Source organism: Rhododendron vialii, chromosome 3a, assembly GCF_030253575.1.
Source record: "Rhododendron vialii isolate Sample 1 chromosome 3a, ASM3025357v1".
In the NCBI taxonomy this organism is placed as follows: Eukaryota; Viridiplantae; Streptophyta; class Magnoliopsida; order Ericales; family Ericaceae; genus Rhododendron; species Rhododendron vialii.
The window spans coordinates 29716472-29739163 of NC_080559.1; the positions used below are offsets into that span (position 1 = coordinate 29716472).

The 22692-nt window shown below is 38.4% G+C and overlaps 2 protein-coding genes and 1 pseudogene across 2 annotated transcripts in view; all 3 read right to left on the reverse strand.

Moving 5' to 3' along the window:
* LOC131319776 (uncharacterized) overlaps positions 1-22692 on the reverse strand; it is a 45297-nt gene that overhangs the window by 9913 nt on the left and 12692 nt on the right. The gene's annotated exons all lie outside the window — the stretch shown is intronic.
* LOC131319751 (pentatricopeptide repeat-containing protein At3g49170, chloroplastic) lies at positions 32-3096 on the reverse strand. Its single transcript, XM_058350146.1, has one exon. It carries the CDS (start codon positions 3024-3026, stop codon positions 456-458), a length of 2571 nt encoding a protein of 856 aa, XP_058206129.1. The 5' UTR covers positions 3027-3096; the 3' UTR covers positions 32-455.
* Positions 15571-17013, reverse strand: LOC131319768 (rust resistance kinase Lr10-like; annotated as a pseudogene).

Genomic DNA, 22692 nt, shown 5'->3' on the forward strand with positions numbered 1-22692 from the left:
TACAGACTGAACAAAGAGCATTTGTGCAAAGCCATTCATTGATGCAATCCGCGTGGAAGCAATGCCTACATTTGGGTTTGCTCCTCAGCATTTCCTTGGGCCTGTACTAAGAACGAGAAATTTTCATGCATGGTGACAAGAAAGTGAATGGTTTCAATCTGTTGACGGTTCATATTTTGGAATGAGTCGAAAAGGCAGCAACAAACGTCTTCGTTGGCATGAAAACGCCTCAATTGGCATATTTCAATTTTGATAAATCCAGCATCTGCAAATTTGCTTCAGTATTTTTGGTAACAAAATGAAGACATTGAATTGTAAAACAGGTTTTGGTTGCAATCAATGCAATACGTATTTACCTCCGAAATCTACAATATGAAGAAGATTGCAGCTAAAAATTTAGCAGCCGAGACCTTCAAAACCGGAAGAATGAAATTGTCTTGCTCAAGAAACGGTCATCACCAGTAATCATTGCAGGAGCAGATCCCATTTTTGAAATGGTGAAACCGGTTAGAATCCCTCAAAACAATTTCTCTCTCCTTTACCATCGATATGTACTTCATAGCATTATGGCAATCTCCACACACGCGGAGATTCTTAAATACAGTAATACGCTTAGGTTTTGACGTGTTAATAAGACCAAATGTCACGGCAATTTTCTCACTATGTTGCAGCAGAAATTCCTCCTTCTGTTCATCCTCAACATCTTGAAGAACAGAGCTTGTGTCAGGGACATAACCCACCTCCTTTATCTCGGTAACCAATTGATCAAGTTCTTTGTATATTTCCTCTGCTTGGGGATGGGATGTATCTCCCACGTGAAACTTATGCATCGTATTTTCTATCTCTATCCAGCTACTGCCAGCTTCTTTTCCCAAATTCTTCTTTTTCATGGTTTTTCTAATTTCTGCTACCTCATTCCATTGGCCCATGGAAGCGTACAAGTTTGATAGCAAAATGTACCCTGCTGAATCATTTGGCTCTTTCTCAATAACCATTTCAGCTGCCTGTTTCCCAAGCGCGATATTACCATGGACTCGACAAGCTCCAAGCAATGTGCGCCAGACCAAAGCATCAGCTTCGAAAGGCATTGAGTTGATGAGCTGCATGGCTTCCTCTAAGAAGCTTGACCGGCCTAACAAATCAACCATACATGCATAGTGTTCCATTCTAGGGCTTATCCCGTACTCTTTGTACATTGAGTTGAAGTGCTTCCACCCCTCATCGATCATACCTACGTAGCTACAAGCTGATAGAACGGCAATATAGGTGACCTCGTTTGGCTTTATACCTGCATTAAGCATTTCTTGGAACATTTCCAATGCTCTTGTTGCGAATCCATGCTTTGCTAACCCTGTTATAATAGAAGTCCATGATACCACATTCAAACGTTCCATTTTGAAATAAACTCGCAAAGCAGCTTCCATGGTTCCACATCTTGAATACATGGAAACTAGAGTATTAGCTATGAGCTGATTTGACTCGAACCCTGCCTTTAGTAACCGAGCATGAATTTGTTCACCCTTAGCAACTGCCCCTATACTAGCAGCTCCACTCAAGAGGCTGGCAAATGTGAAAGAATCGAGCACGAACCCAGTATCCTCAATTTGATGGAATTCTCCAAAGGCTTCATTAGAATCAATATTCTTGGTGCATCCATCAACAATTGTGTTGTAAGAAACCAAATTCTTCTCAAATAGAATATCGAAAGCTTTCCTAGCATCTTCCATCCTACCAGATCGAACATACATGCTAATAAGAGCATTCCCGACACAATTAACTGCCGCAAGACCCATTTTCACCACATGTGCATAAATCTGTTCACCAGTATCAGGATCAGAAAGATTACTACATGCCTTGAAAAGGCTGGAAAAGGTGAAATGATTAGGTAAAACTTGATCCTCGATCATCCTGCAATAGAGCTCGATGGCTTCCTTACTATGCTTTCCGCTCTGCCCACAACCTGTGATAATCGAAGTCCAAGATATAACATTATGATCAAGGATAACATCGAAAACTTTCCTTGAATTAACCATAGATCCATCTTCTGCACATTTCGCATACATGTCAACCAAACTACAGCCAACACAAACATCGAAAGCCAACCCATACTTGACCACTTGAGCATGCAATTGCTGCCCAAACGATAATATCCCTAACTCTGCACAAGCAGAAACCAAACTAGTAAAAGTAAACTTATCTGGCATATAACCGCTCTCTACCATATCGATAAACAACTCAACGGCTTCCTTTCGATTACCCATATGAGAATATCTAGTTATCATCAAAGTCCAAGACACTGAATTTCTGTCAGGCATTCTGTCGAACACCTTCTTTGCTGAATCAAAGTCACCACTTCCCTTCGCAAACATCTCTATCAATGCACATCCAATACACACATCAGACTCAAAATACCCAGTCTTTATCACAGACCCAAAAATTACATCCCCAATCCAAGCATTCTCGGCATTCGAACATGCCCGAATCACGGCGGCAAAGCCAAACTGATTGGGGCATTCTCCAAACTCAAGCATCTTAACAAAAGTAGATATAGCTTTCGATTCCATATCATTACGTGAGAAGCACGAGATCATTGCACTCCAAGAAACCACGTCTCGTCGCTCACCCATGTTTTCAAAGATAGCATTGGCCGTTACCCAGTCGTTGTTCTTCGAATACAAGCTGATTAGTGAGTTGAGGGAGACCGAGTCGGGCTCGAGCTGCGACTCGGATAGTCTGGCGTGGACGAGCTTACCTAGATGGAATTGGCGGGTTCTGATGGAGGATTTGAGGAGGAGGGAGTAGGTGAAGAGGTCGGGGGTGAGGCCTTGTTGGGTCATGAGATCAAGGGTCGAGATTGCCTGGCGGAGGTGGCCCACACTGGCTTGATGGATCAGGCGGTTCTTCAAGTGTTCGAAGTTGGGTATTTTGAGGGTTTGGATTCGGGATGTCTTTTGGCTGGATGGGTTTAGGGTTTTGGGCGGAGGCGGGACCAAATTCGCGGGAGACGGCAGAGAGCGATTGATCATTGCTCTTCTGCTTCAAATGCGATTCGGGAAGTCCGGAATGTGATCTTTGTACTAATAGGTGGTAGAAAAAGGTCGTAACTTCTATCTGGCAGAGGTGGAAATCATGGGATCACTGCCTGTGGGCCTTATAAGATTTTTTTTTTGTTATAATCTGAACTGTTCATCTTGTAGGATATAGAGAGTAGTATATTCATTAAAAAAATTAACATGATTGGATCTCAATAAGTATATCAAAACTTGAATTTTGGTTTATAAAATAGACAGTCATATATTTTGAAGTTAAACTATTCATGATTGTTCATTTCCTAAATCAAAATTCGATTTTTAATATACCTATTGGTATCCGATAAAGCTCATTTTTTGCGAAACTTTAAACAGTAGCGGAGAATGACTTCCCGGTCGAATCAACGCCCATTGAATTTTGCCCCCAATGATAAGGTCCATTGATCAATTTATCATTCAATGTATTTTTCTTTCCTTTTTCTTTTCTTTCTTTCAGCCCTATGTTTTGCATCATCCATTATGACGTGCATTTGGCTGCCTCGATATACCCTTTGTCGAGTTAAATTTTATTGCAAATAAAAAAAATTGGACGAACTGAAAGCTGGGTGATTATTGCTTCATATGAACTTAAAGCACCGACACATGAACCTAGGAGGAGGAAAAGTCACACCTAGGGGTGGCAAATTGAACCCAGACCCATTAACAAACCCAGACCCATCAACTAGAAAATAGACCCAACCCAACCCATTTATTAGTTGGGTAAGAATGGGTTCAAACCCAGCTGACCCATTATTAGTTGGGTCATAATTGGGCATCAATTGGGTCAACTTAAATGACCCAATGGGCAATGAAAGTAACCCACCAAATTTCATCTCTTAATTGATTTCTTTTCCAAACCCAAACCCATCAATTGGTCACTCTCTCTCCCCCCCCCCCTCACTCTCTCTCTCTCTCTCTCTCTCCCTTCCCCCCCCCCCAGCCCAGGAGCCCCCCTCTCTCTCTCTCTCTCTCTCTCTCTCCTGCCCCCCCCCCCCCCCCCCCCCCCAAACCCAAACCCCCAGGAGCCCCCCTCTCTCTCTCCCTCCTCTGCCCCCCCCCCCCAAGTATCATGGCCTTCTCTCTCTTTTATTCAATTATTTTGTTCTAAATTACACGCGTTCAAAAATATTTTGAATGGTCCGAATTAAAAATCAATTGTGACCGGTAACAATTATTTTGACCAGTTAAAATTGAAAACACATCTCATCTATTAATTGCGCGAATGGACCCGTGAAATTGTGTTCCACCGTGAATAAATTTCTCTCATGGTAGTCCCGCCAAGGGTTTGGATTAAAAAATTGACTTATTTTTTTGTCCTTTTTCGTATTTTTTTTGTTTTGTGTCATATTTTTGTGACTTATTAATTTGTTTTGATGAGAGGAATCGGAAAAGTAAAAAAATTTGATCGAAACTTACAATTTTTTGAATAAAAACAAAAAAAAAATCAATAAGACAAAAAAAATTACTTATTCTCGTCTTTTTAAAAAAATTTATGAGTTTTGATCATAATTTTTTTTTACTTTTCTAATTTTTCGATCATAATTTTTAGTATATATGTAATTGGGTTAATGGACGGGTCGGGTTTGCTTTAAAATAAATGGGTCGGGTTGGGTATGGGTAATTAGACTCATAGTTAATGGGTCTAAATGGGTCAATGACCCATTAAAGACCCAACCCACTAACAACTTACCCAATTTGACCCAAACCCGCCCGTTTGCCACCCCTAGTCACACCCATCTGTGATCAAATAAGGAGAAATAAGGAAAGGCCAGCAGAAGATCAAATAAGGAAAAGCCAGCAGAAGAATGAATCGGTAAAAACTTTATGACTGCACCAGTTACAAAAACAAATAATTAAAAATTTCATGGTAATAAATATGGGTCCTCACCACCCATCAATGAATGTCATTCTCTCCACCCTTATCAATTGATGCACTAATATATGCCTCTCTCGGTTACTCGTACTGTCCTGTCCATATATCCTGGCAGTCCATGCAATAGAATCCTTGGAAGGCATCCTCTATCAAACACATTACAAAGCTAAAACCCACCCACCAGTATTGAATTCTCAAAGCAATTAAAGGTGGATATAAAATTCGACTTGCAAGCATATCGAATGTGCTCAATCTCTAATTGTTAATTAAGCATATGTACGAGAAATATAAGGACTAGAAGGCATTGGTGCAATTCAAAGACAAATTAAAAATGGTAAACTTAGCGAAAAACTCTATAAGCAGACGAGTATCCCTACTAATCTTGTTTCTTGACATGTGAATAGCCTATAATTTGACGGGGTAATTAAAAACAAAAGAAATAGAAAAGGACTCTAGCTAGGTTTTCGTGAATTGAGAAAATTTGATCGTAACATTATCCTAGTTAAAAAGAATGTTACGAGGGTTTATATCAAAATGTAAGATCTGCATGTCACAACCTTGATGCAGATATTCAACCCACGAGCCACTCCAAGAGAAATCTCATACATTTGCTTACAACTTAAGGACAATTTTCCTTCTGGAGAAAAGATGTACTTCTCTAGAGACCCATTAGGCATGAAATCATACACAAGAGCACGTTTAGATCTCTCGGCACAATATCCAATCAGCTCAACAACATTGACATGATAAATCCTTCCAATGATAGCAACTTTGTTGATGAACTCTTGTCCATTAGCTTTGGGCCTGCTTAGCATTTTAACTGCTACAGGATGGCCACTTCGGAGCTTTCCTTTGTATACACAACCGTAGCCTCCTTGTCCCTAAAACCATTTGTCATCTTCTTAATGTCCGAGTAGGAGTACCTAATAGGCACCAGGCGATTCTGACTATGCAAGAAACCTTCTATGCTATCAAAGGTTCTGTTGACCTTGTAGATTAAAAACCCAAACACACATGGTACACACAAAAGCCTTGCTGCAACGATCAGTACAACGACCGCTCCTGGGTCAAAGGAAATGAAGCAATAAAAATAAAATCCTTTGCTGTCCTGGTATTATCTTATTTGCATGTGAAATATGACACACACACACACAAACACTCATTATGCCACATCTCATTTGTCCCTTCAGTACTCTATCATTTTTGTTTATATATAGTCTGGGTCATTTTTACTACTACTTCCGTCCCTTATAGTGTCCATTATTCTATTTTGATTTGTTCCTAAAAAAGTGTTTATTTTGAAAAGTCAATGCATGGATAAAACATACAAATTTTCTATTTAGTTCTTTCCAAATTCAAAGAATCAAAATTAAATGCATCAATTAAATAGAAAGGGTATTTTAGAAAAGTATAACAATTTTTAATTGAAAAGGTGATGTAAAGTGCTTCAAAGTTAGAAGAAACTTTCAACAAGTCTTGCCAATTACTTTATTGGGTAAGTGTACGCATTGTGCGAATAATTCGGCTCGATTTGTCCCCGGTAGTACAGAACTTCCAGCCAGAAGAATGCATGAGTGCCAGTTCCACAAGTTTATCCGGCCGGTTGATCGGTGTATCAACCGGCTTGTCTACCGGTTGTCGCGTGAGAATACAGCTGCGTTTTGACTTCGTTTTTAGGGCTTTTTGGGCTTCAAAGCCCAATATGGTTAGGACTTGTGAGGCAACTTGTCTTTGGGTATAAATACACTTGTTATGCCTCTTATTATGTGGTGATATCAAATATTAATTAGGCATTGGGTTAGGGTTTGAGAGACTTTGACTTTGTTTTTGGCTTTGGCTTTGGTGAGATTTAGATAGAAGGGTTTCTGCAGAACTTCTTTTTTATAGCTTATTGAGCATTCATATTAATTTGTTTAGCGAAGCCATCGATCGACTACCTATGAACAAGGCTTACATCCCAAAGTAAGGCCGAATCACGTAAATTTATGTGTCTCTCTCTTTCTGTTTGTTTTCTCTATTTCTCTCTCGTTTGGTTTGCTTCACACATCTGTTTTGTTCTTTGATTCAATATTCATAATCACCATCTGTTTATTCGGCTTCCATACAACATTTTGTTTTACTGTGGTTCACTAAAGATAAGATCGTAGGAAAGATATAGTCTTACCAATAGTGTTTAAGTACCAAAGAAATCGATCATCTGCGAAAAATTAAGATAGAAATTTAGCCATGAGATGGAAGAGGTATGAAAAGAAGAGGTGATGTTTCAAAACTAGAAGAAACTTTGAACAAGTCTTGCCAAATACTTTATCGGGCAAGTGTACGCATTGTGGGTGGCAATAAGAAACGCAATTAGAATATCTAATGTTGGAACCATTGGTATGTCAATCACACCAACCTAAGAAGCTTTCTTTCTCAACATACAGTATATTAGTAAGATCATTTTTTCAACATCATAGCTTCCAGTAGTAAGCATCATGCAATAGAGGATGAGACATTCCGGAAGGGGTGTACGCGAAAATCAGGGAGCAGAACTTGCGAGATCATATGAACTTGATCAAGAATCACAATTAATATTCAATGGAAAATGAATACTTACAGTTTCATAAAAATCACAATCAAACAAAGAAGAAATACTTACATATAATTAACCATAAGCGCCCTGCATTTTTGGGATGAAAAAATTTTATGTTAGTCAAAGAAAATCATTAATTACTCTACCATTACATATTAAAATACGGTGGAAAAATGAGATCACGCAACTTCAATGTTTACAATAACTAGTCGGAATTACAAATAAGCTTAACATGTTATAGGCCATCTTATTTTTTGAATTGTCTGATTTAGAGGCCATCCTTACACTGGAGTAATTAATATACTTACAGGAACAACAGCCCCCCCTAGCCAGTGATATTGAGAACAGTATTGTAAATTAGTCGACGTTAAAGTTGCACGGCTGTATCGTCCTATATTATCTCCTCGTTGAAAAATTTTCTTCATGGTAAACCTTTTTAATGATCAGGTAAGAAAACTAACCATGCTCTCTAACTTCTTCTTTTTTCTTTTTTTTTTTTGTCGTTTTGTGCATGTGTTTTGTTGAGGAAGGGATGTCGGAGTTATCTTGCCTTTGTCGTTGATACTGAAAAGAAACCACTAGAGTTGGCTGATATTCCTATTGTGAATGAATTACACCCTTTATAATTGAGGTGCTTAAATGTTATACTCTAATAACTTAAAGGACTAAAGTGCAATTTTTTTAAGAATTGTGCATGTGTGCCGTGAGTGTGTCTGATATGGTTCTTCCCAATAAAATGTTGCTTTGGTGGTGAGTGTATATCTTGCTAATCATAGTAAGCTCTCGATATGGTTATCTTTAATGAGATATTGCTGTAATGGTAAGTGTATATCATGCTATTGTTGTTTAGCTTATGATATGTTGGGAATGTTCGCATGTGAGGTACACCATGTCGTAAGCCATGCCGCCTAATTAACGATGGTTGGGAGCATGGTGTGTAGGACACGAGATTCAGTTGTGATATGTGAGTGTGAGATTCATGTTTGTTGTATAATATTAATATTGGGTTCTTCAATTGGATTGAATTTGTGATATTGAACTGTGATTTCTGTTTTAGACGTGTAACTTCATTTGAGCGTATCTTGGTCATTCGGACTCCAATTAGGGCAAATTTTATATCGAGATTGATTTTCTGAGAGTGTACTTTCTAATGGTTATAGTCTCGAAGTCTAACTCTAAACCTATAGAATGCTATAGTCAGAATTCGATCAATGGTTCTGCTAGATAGTGTGTGTTTGTGAGGTTTTTGGCTTTGGGGTGCAAATTGGTGAATTTACTTTTGTTCGGTATACGTTATATAGTTGAGTTGATGCAGGATATTGTTAATACATTTGTCAAGCCTTTCAAGTATTTCTATACTAAAATGTTTGGCTTGTGGATAGGTGACGAGTCGGTGAATCAAGAAGCACCGAAACCATAGTAGTACTTTCTTTTGGAGTACGAGGTGAGTGTTTGATTTATAGATGTTGTTCTATATTGAATTAAACTTGAATGCTGGCTTAGTGCCCGGTGACTGGCTTAATGCCAAAAGGCTTTATGCCTTAAACTATTGGCTGTGTGCCCAGTGATTAGCTTAATGCCTTAGACTATTGGCTGTGTGCTCGGTGATTGGCTTAATGCCAAAAGGCTTATGCCTTAAATTATTGGCTGCGTGTCTGGTGTTATTTTTATTTCCCGATAAACTGTTACAAGTTGAGATTATCTTTTAGCCGTACCTTTAAATATGGAATTGCATCCATGTCTCATAAACACTCCTGGATTCCATTTTGGAATCCAATTTTGCAGGCGTTGTAGATATCCACTGCTGATCGTTGTGTGGTTGTGCCCTCGCTTAGGGTAGCATGTTGGAAAGGCTTGACGAGTTTTGACAAATTTTTGTAGATAGGGATGTAGTTGCAGCCTATATTAATATCTGTATAGTTTAACGTCTTCTTAAGACTTCCGTTGTTTTTGTAAGAACGATATATTTTGCGTTATCAATAAAATGACTGTTGATTAATTTAGTTGCTAGAACTTGAGTTATAGGAATGAGTTGGTGGTTAATGTTGCACTCTCACGTCGGTTTGGACTCATTTGAGTGCTGGCCGGAGTGGGGTGTGACAAAGGTAGTTTTCCCTGTAGTATATATATGCGTTCATTCAAGTTTTGGTTCAATGTGTGTGCAACTATAATTTTTTCGTCCCATGCGTGATTCCTAAAAACATGACCATCAATATTATGGGAATATTAACCTCTTTTGGGATCCGGATCCTGTGTGAGGATCTTATGAGAGTTTGAATGAGAGGATGAAACCTATTAAGACAAGATATCCAAAAACGTGGGTTGCTTGCAATATATATATATATATATATTTGAAAACGTGGGTTGCTTGTAATTCTATGCTCAAACGATGTCATATAGAGAGACAGAACCCAAATGGCCAGAAAATCTCTTCTCCTTCATTTTCTTTTTGAACGAGGATAATAGGATAATTTCACGTACCAACTCACCTAAGCAATAGTACTTGGGATAGGCATAAGGGATCCTTTTAAATACACACACAATACCCAAATTTGGAGTTTGGCTTGTCATCTGGTTCTATTTCTATCAATTAAGAAGGAAATCTGTCAATACAATAGAAACAAGAAACAAAATGAGACTCTGTTATTTAGGAATTTGCAGAATAGTTCAAAGCCCTAACTCTGCTCTACATAAAATACTTACTATAAAAACAAAACCCATATTTGATTAAATATCGAAACAAAGAGAGAAGAGAGAAAGATACAAGATAAAGATTAGTGTACATTGAACCACCCATCGTCTTCTCTGCTTACCGTTGCCAACCTCGGATGAATCAATTGGGGGTGAACTTGCTGAAACGATTTTAGAAAAAGAAGAAAAAAAAAACGCCACAAAACGGGGAATACCATTTGTGAGATAATTCATTAAACGACGTCGTTTTAAACAAATTTTATGAGCTAGCAGAATTTCTTTGTTCTAGATCGTCAGATATCTTGGTTTAATAGGTGGCACTCTCTCATTAAAACCCTCACAAGATCCTCATAGGGATCTCCTCATAGAGGCTTCGGATCCGGCACGTCTTTTGCCTCTGATTTGCAATTTCTCTAAAAAGATACTACTATGATAAAAGAAATTAAAGAAAAGTGAGGATAAAAGAAGGGAATTCATTGCCACACTCTACTTTTTTATATCCACACTTTTTTTTTTTGTCTTTTAGCAAAACAAATACATACACCTTCAACACTAAAAAACAAAAAAAAAAGTGTGAATAACAAAAAAGGGAATGTGAGAATCAATTTCTTAAAAGAAAAGACTTTTCCAAGTCAATATGGTGAAGAAAAGTACACGTAAACATTTTTGAACACTAATTTCTGAATTTTCCAACGAGTCGATATCGGTGAAGAATAGTACACATAAACGTGTGGAGCTCACCGGTTTGAACAATGATTGCTGAATTTTCCAACGAGTCGATATCGATGAAGAAAAGTACAAGTAAACATGTGGAGCTCACTAGTTTGAACACTGATTGACTGAATTTTCCAACAAGTCGATATCGGTGAAGAAAATAATTTTCCAAGTCCATATCGCTATTGTCTTTGGACACTGATTGATGAGAATAATGGGAGCCAAATTACAAATTACTCCGTAATGTTCATCTAAAACCTCTAATCTTGAACGAATTTATTTCTACAGAAAAATTAGAACTGGAAGTCTTTAGTCTTCCAGAGAGAGATAAATTAGAACAGCAGTATATAATTAGTTAACTAATTTTAATCTAGGATTTGCTGCCCGCCGGCGCGAGGGCCATTCTCTCAAGACAGAGATGTCCTTAGTTTTAAAGCGGTGAGAAGAGAGAAATCCTCACAAGATCCACAGAGAGACCCTCATAACGGATTCGGTTCCGTCACCTCTTTTGCCTTTGATTTGCAATTTCCTTGAAAAGGCACTACTATGACAAACGAAATTAAAGACGAGTGAAGTTAAAAAAAAAAAAAAAATTTCCAAGTCGATATTAGTGAAGAAAAATACACGTAAACATGTGGAGCTCACTAAGTCAAAGTCAATATCGGTACTGACTTTGAACACTGACTGAATTTTCCAAAAAAGAAAAGGAAGAAAAGAAAAGAACACTGGCTGCAGAGAAGAAAGGGAGCCAAATTACAAATGTTCATCTAAAACCTTTTAATTCTTGAACGAATTTAGTCTTCCAGAGAGAGAGAGAGAGAGAGAGAGAGAGAGAGAAATTAGAACAGTAGTTACTAATTTTAATCAAACAAGGCCCCACCACTTATCAAATGCCAAATGTCAATTGGTTTATCAAATCACTAATAAAAAGTAATGGGTCCCACAATATTAACCAATGATATATGAGTTCAAACATTAGATTCTAATGTTCCATCCGCATTGGATAATTTTTCCTAATCCTAAAATGAAAGCGCCTGGGTATAAGGGAAAACGGGCTTTGACGGAAGGGGTATGACGCGCACTGGGTCTAAACATCCAGTGGATGCTCAAATAGGACCGGCCAGTCAGAACCCCAGATAAAGATTAGTGTACATTGAACCACCCATTGTCTTCTCTGCCTACCGTTGTCAGCCTCAGATGAATCAATTGGGGTTGAATTTACTGAAACGATTTTAGAAAAAGAAGAAAAAAAAAAAGAGAGCCACAAAACAGGGAACTAATGGAGAAGACTTCGTTAAAGAGAGAAAGTTGGAAACTTGGAATACCATTTGTGAGATAATTCATTAAACGACGTCGTTTTAAACAAATTTTATGAGCTAGTAGAAATCATTTTTTCTAGACCGTCGGATATCTTGGTTTAATAGGTGGCACTCTCTCATTAAAACCCTCATAGAGAGATCTTTATAGAGGATCCGGATCCGTCACGTCTTTTGCCTCTAATTTGCAATTTCCCTAAAAAGATACTACTACTATGATAAAAGAAATTAAAGAAAAGTGAGGATAAAATAAGGGAATTGATTGCCACACTCTCCTTTTTTATATCCACACTTTTTTTTTTTGTCTTTTAGCAAAATTAATATATACACCTTCAACACTAAAAAATAAAAAAAGTAGTATGAATAACAAAAAAGGGAGTGTGAGAATCAATTTCCTAAAAGAAAAGACTTTTCCAAGTCAATATGGTGAAGAAAAGTACACGTAAACATTTTTGAACACTGATTTTTGAATTTTCCAAGGAGTCGATATCGGTGAAGAAAAGTACACGTAAACAAGTGGAGCTCAATAGTTTGAACACTGATTGCTGAATTTTCCAACGAGTCGATGTCGCTCTCGGTGAAGAAAAGTACACGTAAACATGTGGAACTCACTAGTTTGAACAATGATTGCTGAATTTTCCAACGAGTTGATATCTCTCTCGGTGAAGAAACGTACAAGTAAACATGTGGAGATCATTAATTTGAACACTGATTGGCTGAATTTTCCAACAAGTCGATATCGGTGAAGAAAGAATTTTCCAAGTTGATATTGCTATTGTCTTTGGACACTGATTGATGAGAAGAATGGGAGCCAAATTACAAATTAATGTTCGTCTACAACAACAACAACATAACATAATCCATCTAGTCACCGGTCATTGGAGGTATGGGCAGGGGATGATTGGAGACAGACCTAACCTTTGGCAATATATGCACAAAGTGACTGCTCTCAGAATACCACTAAAACAGTGGCCCCCCTAAACCTTCAAGAACCGAAGAGCTACAGGGACATTTTGTTGTAGAACCATGCCCCCAAATCCAAGCCAAATGACATCAGAAAGGGCAGGGCTAGAGACCCAAATCAATTTATGTGCACAAATTAATGTTCGTCTAAAACCTCTAATTCTTGAACGAATTTATTTCTTCAGAAAAATTAAAACTGGAAGACTAAAGAGAGAGAGACAAATTAGAACAGTAGTATATAATTAGTTTACTAATTTTAATCAGGGGGTTTGTTCTTTGTTGCCCGCCGGCACGAGGGCCATTTCCGAGTAAGAAAGATATTCATAGAGAGTAGTCTCCTCTTTCATCAATATTGATAAGTACGTGACACCTTGAGATATCAAAAAAAATTGATATGCAACAAATTTTAGTCTACCGATGTATGGCCTTACCATAAAACTTATGTTGTGCTTTGAAATAGGTTATTTGCCTCCAAGTTATTGGGTACTACTAAGTTCACGACCAATTTATGATGTTAGTTTTATTGTCTTTTTTAAGATAATTGATGAGATTTTATTAATTCTTATGTTGTAGTCCATGGTTGCTAAGAAACAAAAGACAAATTGTTGCAGATTAACTCTTGTGGTATATTTGTTTGGAATTTAATTACTGGAAATATTATTAATAAATGTCATTAATCTGCAACAATCTTTCTTTTGTTTCTTAGCGACCATTGAAATATAACTGATAAATCTCGTCCTCGTAGTCAAATAGAATGAAATATTCGGCTATGTAATCACAATATGCTACCATCCAGAGATTATTAAATTTGCAAGAAAGTACTATAGACATTGACCACTTAACAAGACTTTTCCTTTTGTGATTCTGTCAACCTTTCTTTCTTTGCTTAACACATGCATGAGCCCGCGGAGACCGATCAAGAGAGTTCCTACAAACTGGACAAGAAATATTCGAGCAAAGCCATTGATTGATACAATCGGCATGGAAGCATTGATTGATACAATCGGCATGGAAACAAGAATATTGGGCAGGTGTTTTCATTGGGCTTAGGCGGCTATCTCCGAGGACTACAGCATAGTTTCCCAAAAAAAGCCATTCTTTTGGTTTTGTCCTTGTTCAATATTTTTTCGCATTTGTCAGTTTTGCGTCAAACTTTTGTAGATTATATCAGTCCTTCTCGAAATGCGGAATTGAAAAACTAAAACTAAGTATTGGCTATGTAGTATGTGCTGATTTGACTAAAACCTTGCTTTTAGTAACGGAGCATGATTTGTTCACCCTTACCAACTGTACCTATACTAGCACTCTAGCAGCTCCACTCAAGAGAGTAGCGAATGTGACATGCAGCATCGAGCACGATCCCAGTGTCCTCAACTTGGTGGAAAATGTGAAATGATTATTAGGTAAAACTTGATCTGGGTCATCCTACAATAGAGCTCAATGACTTCCTTTACTATGCCTTCCACTCTGCCCCCAACCTGTGATAATAAAAGTCCAAGAGATAACACTACGAACAGGGATAAGATCGAAAACTTTCCTTGGATTAACCATAGATCCATCTTCTGCACATTTCGCATACATGTCCACCAAACTACAGCCAACATAAACATTAATTAAAAGCCATCTGGTACTTGACCACTTGAGTACGCAATTGCTGCCCGAATGATAACAGCCCTAACTCTGCACAAGCAGAAACTAAACTAGTAAAAGTTAACTTATCTGGTATATGACCACTCTCTACCATATCTATAAACTACTCAACAGCTTTCTTTCGGTTACACATCTGAGAATATCTGGTAATCATCGAAGTCCATCACAGTCCAAGTGACTGAATTTCTTTCACCCATTTTGTCGAACAATTTCTTCGCTGAATCAAAGTCACCACTTCCCTTTGCAGACATCTCTATCAATGCACATCCAACACACACATCGACTCAAAATACCCAGTCTTTATCACAGACCCAAAAATTATATCCCCTACCCAAGCATTCCCAGCATTCGAACATGCCAGAATCACGACAGCAAAGCATATTAATAAAAGTAGATATAGCTTTCAAAATTAGTATTCACCCACAAAAAAGAAAAAGAAAAAGAAAAAGATTTCAAAGATAGTAAGAGATCATTGCACTCCAAGAAACCATGTTTCGACGCTCACGCATGTTGTTAGAGATAGTATTGGCCGCTACCCAGTCATTTTAGAATTGCATTGTTAATAATGCAGTTGAGAAATACTCAGGAGTTTAGAAGGCCATTGGTGCAATTAGAAGACAACTAAAAAATGTAAACTTAGCTTAAAACTCGAACAGCCGGCCAGTATTTCTACTGGTTTAGAATTTGACTGGGTAAAAACAAAAGAAGCAGAAAACACTCTACGGTCCCTCACAAAATATGATTTTATCAGGTTCCCAAAGTTTCTCAGGTTTCTAGTAAAAAACAAACGGTGAAAACATACGATTATTTAGTCAAAGGGACAAATCTCGACCCCAACACAAACAAATGATACAATTCTCGAAGAGCTTAAGATAATCGAAGTCAGTGTTCCCCCTGTTTGATTCGAAACCGCGGTACAGCGTCTGCTAAGCTGAGCAGTCGCCTATGATTCTAATCTATGAAGAAAAAGCACCTTACATGAAGTTGATAGTCTTTATCTTCCAAAATCATAAAATCCAAATCGCATGGAATCAGCACTAACCCTACATCTAAGATGTCTGGTCTTGAAAATCTAGCGTCCACTTATATCATGAGTGAGAGAATCCATACAAGCACCCGACACATAGGAAAAGCTTTTGTTCATTCCACTATTATCAGCTTGCATAATTTGTGAATACTGAAAAGGTTTTGGAGGCATGTGAAGCAACTCTATATTTTCTTCAAGCATCTCAACGACTTTGTTTATGGAAGGACGGTCACTAGCCCTCATCTGTATACACCATAAAGCTACGAACAACATCTTCTTTACCATCTCATTCTCCTCCTCAGTGGTCTCTCCAATTTGTATGCTCTTTCCTTCCGCAAATTGGTCATAAACCCATGAAGGGAAGAAATTTTGGCTCGAATTAGCTGATGAATTCCAATTTCTTCTCTTGCCTGCCATTTCCATCAACAACATTCCGAAACTATAAATGTCAGCTTTATAGGAAATGCCTCCGATATTTTTGTAGAACAACTCCGGAGCCATGTAGCCCAAGGTTCCTCTTACTACAGTCACGGTCACAATGCTATCATCTGTTGCATACAACTTTGCAAGCCCGAAATCGGAAATTTTGGGAGTGAAATTCTCATCAAGAAGAATATTATGGGGCTTTATATCAAAATGCAGGATCTACATGTCACAACCGTGGTGTAAATATCTAATGCCATGAGCCACCCCAAGAGAAATCTCAAACATTTGCTTACAACTTAATGACAAATTTTCTTCTAGAGAAAAGACGTACTTCTCAAGAGACCCATTAGGCATGAAGTCATACACAAGAGCACGGTTAGATCTCGGCGCAATATCCAATTAGCTCCACAACATGGACATGATGAATCCTTCTGATGGTAGCAACTTTGTTGATGAACTCTTGTCCATTAGCTTTCAGCTTGCTCAACATTTTAATTGCTACAAGAGGGCCACTTCGGAGCTTTCCTTTATATATAGAACCATAGCCTCCTTCCCCTAGCTTGTCTCTAAAACCATTGGTCATCTTCTTGATGTTTGAGTAGGAGTACCTAATAGGCACAAGGTGATTCTGAATTTGTGGGAAACCATCTATGTTATCATACATCGATAAATGTCTTCTGCTGAACTTATAGATTAAAAATCCATACACACATGGTGTACACAGAAACCTTGCTCCAAGGACCGCTCCTGTGTAACGCAGTAAATGCATAAGATCAATAAACAATATCTGCTATCCTGGTATTGTTCTATATTTGTGAAATTTGACACACAGATATAAACATGTGGTATATTCTTGTTAAAAGTTCCGAAACCTGATTTGGGATATAATATTCTTATGTTTCATTTGGTAATTGAGTTATTAGTTTTCATAATTTGGGAGGTTATGCCTATTGGTGTACCGTCATGATTAGTCGTTAGATACTTATATTAGCCATTATAATTACCGTTGCATGTTTTACATTTATTTAATATCATTATCTGTCATAATTATATTTGTGGAGGGGTTACCTATAAAAGGGTGCTTATTTATGACCTTCTATGGCTTGGTTGAAGTGTAAGAGATTATACTAGAAGTACAAGTGTAATGAGTTCATATGGTAGTAGCCTGTAGTATTCTTTGCACATATTTTCTATCAGATCTATGCACAACTCCAATCAGGACGGTTGTTTACCTCCTCGAGGACGTAAACTCTAGAGGAGGATGGCTACGAGTTTTGAGTTGGATCTTGAAGTCAGTGGCGTCTGCTAAGACCTTGACGTAAGGAGGCAACAATGACTTTAGGACAAGGACACTATGCCTCACAATCTTGTAATCTTTCTTATTTCCTCTAACTCCATATTTAGGATAGTTATATATGGTTACTCTCATGTTATCTTAGTTCAATTGCTTCATTTGCTTGTGTATTTTTGGGGCTATGGTTTTGTCATGTCTAGTTGGCCCATTGTGTAAAGTTAGGCCCATGGCTGTATCTATATAGCATAATTCTTGCAGAATTCTCTAGAGAATGAATGAAACAAAAATCCATGGGTGCTTCCCCCGTAATACCTCTGTTTCCTGCCTGCACTTCGCGGCTTAACTTGCTTCTTTGGTTCTTGATAATTTCCAAGTTAGTCAAGGGTTTAGGCTAATCTAAAGCCAACAATATAGTCACATTTTGTTTCGTTTTCACTATATTACAAAATGTCGTTTTACGGTGGCTCACCATAGATAGGATCATAGCAAAAATAAAGTCTTACCTATGACGATGGCCACAATATATCCATACATTGCGAAATCATTTGTGAAAAAAAATTTATCAATAACTTTTCTTTAACAGCAAATTAAAAAGATTTTATCAATCAATCCTACTGAATTCAAAGATTAAAAAGAACGAAAGCATGACATATATGCCACTCGGTCCCAAGAAGCTACAAGAAAGACAAGAGATCAACCAACATAGTCAGAAAGAAAGAAAACCAAAACCAAAACCAAAAGCCCCTTTAAAGAATCTACTGCCCCCCAAAAGAAACCCTTCTGCAGCAAGCTCTCAAACCAAACAAGGTTCCAAAATAGCATTACTATAGCTATCCTCCTATCAGCATAAGCCCAGAGTTGTAGCATCACAGAAAACAGATCATCCAAAGTTTTTGATCAGTAAAGTCAGCACAACCTACGCTGCTACGCAGCATCAACCCTAATCGCTAAAATTATCAAAAACTTAGCCATGTGACTGTTTACACCATAATTTAGTAATTTAGTCTAATATGATCGATTGGGTCAAAAATGTTACAAGTGTCAGCACGTTTTAGACTAGTTAATGTAAATGCAATGTGAAGCCTATTAAGAAAAATCAAGTGGACTGATCGATGGTTAAAATTCAACTCCGGAACACGTTTCAGAGCATGAGTTACATACAGATCGTGGACAAGACAATTAATGCAGGCAGTTGAAGCAATTACAACATTGGGAACGTATGAGATCATGGAGAAGTAACCGCCTCGTGCAGATAATGGAGCGAGATAAGGAAGTATGGAAGTAATCATTCAATTCAAATCAAAGGAGGGAATTCCATCTGGTTTGAATTTCAAGTCGAAGACAGCCTATAAATACAAGAATAGAAGACATTTAGAACCCCCCAATCAATTGCCCAAAGGCTTCTACTTTTATCTGTACTTTACATTTCTTGCTCTAGGAGTACCTTGTAACGTAACTGTTTGTTCGATTGTGTTCTCATCGTCGATCGACTTCTACCTCGAAGAATAATAAAGTCCATTTTGTTATTCTTCTTTCATCTCCATTCACTTCATTAAGTTTGCTTCCAAAGAAATCCGTAAATACGGCAATGAACCAAACTCCATCACCACAAACACCCACATTCTAGCACACACACATGCAACAACTCTTAGTCGATTCGTCGACTGCAAGTGAAAAAATAGACAAACAATTTGGCGTTAGAGGAAGGGCTCTTACTAATTTGGAAGTAATGGCACCAACAACAAGAAAGCAAGGTGACCGACCAACAGAGCCTCAGAATGAAGGCTTGGAAACCCAAAACAATGTGATACATCCTGAACAAAGGATGCCAGAGAATAGCCAAGGGAATGGCTTGAGTGCACCAACGGATATACAGAGCCTTTCCAGGCAGTTGGCACAGGTTTTGTCTAATCCAGAAAATGAAGCGGCATAGGAATTGATTACCCTAATGAGAATGGTAGTTACACCCCCATCTATCATAGATGTTGATGCGAATGGTGTAGTCCATGAACAGTTGCAATCTGGTGATTTGCCTAGACAGGCCCCTCAACAGGTATATTCAAACCCAACATTTGATTCAAATATGAATGTGCATAGTCGACCATTTGTAGGCCCAACTGCTCTACGATCCACAGTAAAGCCAACCAGTTTTTATCAGAATGTTCCATCTATATATGACGTTCGAAACAGTAGTGGGAATGGTCAAAATAATAGTCTAAATCCTGGTCAGAATCCTCAGAATAGTTTCACAGGAGTCCATGTTATGAACAATGGTCAGCACATATCAAGCACTGCACAAACTTTGCCAAATCATGGCAATTACACGTACCATACTATGCCAGCTGTGTCAAATAATGGAAATAGTGGTCAGTACGTTCACAATCTGCCAAATACTGGCAATGGTAACGGTCAGAATGTCCCTTTCGCACAACCTCATGTACCAAATGTTCTTAGAGCCCCGGATCCCATAAATATTAACAGGGCACAAATATTGGAAGTCATCCAAGATGTGTACGGACCAGGGCTACGCAGGGTAGAGAAACCTATGTTTAGGAAGCCTTACCCACATTGGGTTGACAATGTTCTTTGCCAAGGGGGTATAAATTGCCTGAGTTATCACTTTTTAGTGGTACAGAGAACCAATCAACAATCGAGCATGTAGGCCGGTTTTGCCTGCAATTAGGTGAACTGGGTTCTGATGATGTTTTTAAATTGAAATTGTTTCCGCATTCGTTAACAAAAATAGCATTCACGTGGTTCATAAGCTTACCTGCAAATTCTATCCATACGTGGCAAGATATGGAAGAGCAATTTCATGCTTAATACTTTAGGCACGAACCAGAGGTTTCAATCGCTGATTTGGCTAAGTTAAAACAAAAGCCAACTGAAACAGCAGAACAGTTCTTAACTAGGTTTAAGAGATTAAGAAACCAGTGTCACTGTAATGTACCAGAGACCGAGATAGTTCGAATAGCTCAGGATGGTCTCGAGTTTAATTTTAAAAAATAGTTTAATGGATCTAATTTCAAAGATCTGTTTGAATTCTCTATGAGAGCGTCTCAATTTGAAGCTATTCTCCAGGAAGAAGAGCAATTAAAGAATACGTCTCTGGGAACATATTACCAAGATGTAGAAGGGAATATTGAAATCGATGTAGCACAAGTTGTTGGAAAGTCCCCCATAATTTGTGACACTTTGGTTAAAGCAGAAAAACCAATGAATATGCCTTCATCCCAACCCAATAGGCGTGGGGGGCAAGTAAATTATAGACAATATTCGTTTGATTTAGCACAAGCTGACCAGATATTTGATGAACTGTTAAAACAAAAGTTTATTACCTTAAGTCCTGGGCATATTATTCCTTCTGATAAAGATAGAAAAGGAAAAGAATACTGCAAATGGCACAATTCGTTTAGGCATAATACTAACAATTGTGTTACCTTTCGAAATTGTGTACAGGATTTGATCCAAAAAGGGCTGCTGCAATATGCTAAAGGTGATAAGGACCCGATGGGTATTGAATCAAACCATTTTCCAAAGATTGAAGTGAACATGGTGACAGCCAGCCTAGCTAAAAGGTTGGGTTCTACTGTTGCGAAACAGAAGCAAAGGGATGAAGATCAAATGCAAACTGAAGAAGAATCAGCAAAGTCTCATTCCTCTAGATTCCCAAATGATTACGTTTGTATCAGGTGTGGACACGAGATCCAGAAGTGCATTCTCCAAGTCCGGAATAAGGTTCAACACAATGGGGGGAAACGATCTTCAAATATATGTTGGGGCTAAACTGATTTATGAAGGAATAGACCCAGGGCTTTTCAACAGGATAGAGTTAGAACATTGTTATGGGCCAGATGATGGACCATTCTTATTCAGAGGACACCCAGTGGTACCTGCAAGGCCTGGGGTACCATCTTGCCAAGACCTTAAAGCAATGGGGTACCAATTTCCCAATCGAGGGAGATACCCTAATCAAAGGGGTGTTGGTTTCAGAAGAGGTATTGGACCACGAGGTAGAGGACCTTATGGACGTGGGTGGCACCAACCTAGGATGGTAATGCCGCCTAATCATGATCATGAGGATTGGAGCACGCTTAATCACCCAAAATTCCCAGTAGAGGGTTGGTATACCAAAGTGTCCAGTTCACAAAAGAGAAGACTTCAAAGGAAATTTGCAGCCAGGGCTTATAGTGACCCATGGGATCATGTTTTCGAACCAAGAGAGATTGGAACCCTCAAAGGTTTCAAACATGGTACGGACTCGAGAGCAAGGAGAAACCAGTGGTCCGAAACAGCCAATTCTCAAGCATGGGGGGCAAAAAAGTAATGCTGAAGTTTCTCTCCAGTCGACTGCCCAACCAAAGGGTAGGAAAGAGTTGAAGCAGAGCTTGAAGAAGAAGATGGAGAAATTCCAGAAACTCATGGAAGCAGATGATGATGATCTTTTTGACGAAGGATCAGAACAAGAAGATCTGATCAAAGATGCTTCCCCATCTCCACAGAGATCTGCAACATTTGGTGAAAGCCTGGCCGCAATCCAATTCGGGTCAGTACCTGTAAACTATCAGTGTAATATGATCTTAGTTCTGCCAAAGCAGTTCAAGGCAAAACCAAATCAGCCTATGAACTTGGCAGGTGATGTTGAGGATACCACCCAATCGATTGTGGAAATAATGGATAAAGAGAAACATTCTCAGTCACAGCCCATTAACGTCGAGACGGATGAACATGGAAACAGTATCGTAGTTCTTAGAACACCTGATGATGCCTCAATAAGGCATTTGAAACCACTATATATCAAACTTCATATGAATGGCCAACCTATCTCGAAAGTGTTGGTCGACAATGGGGCAGTAGTCAATATTTTACCCTCTAGAATGCTAAAAGTCCTGAACAAAATCAATGACGATTTGATCCCAACAGAAGTTACAGTTGGCAACTTCGCTGGAGGATGTTCTCCTGCTAAGGGAGTCATATCTTTGCAACTGCAAGTTGGGACTAGGAGGATGAATGCAACGTTTTTTGTAATTGATTCTTCATCTAATTACAATGCCTTACTAGGCAGAGATTGGATCCATATAAATAGTTGTGTGCCATC

What these genes read in the sequence shown, in the direction of transcription:
- LOC131319751 (XM_058350146.1), bottom strand. Translation starts at nt 3,026, where the DNA reads ATGATCAATCGCTCTCTGCCGTCTCCCGCGAATTTGGTCCCGCCTCCG.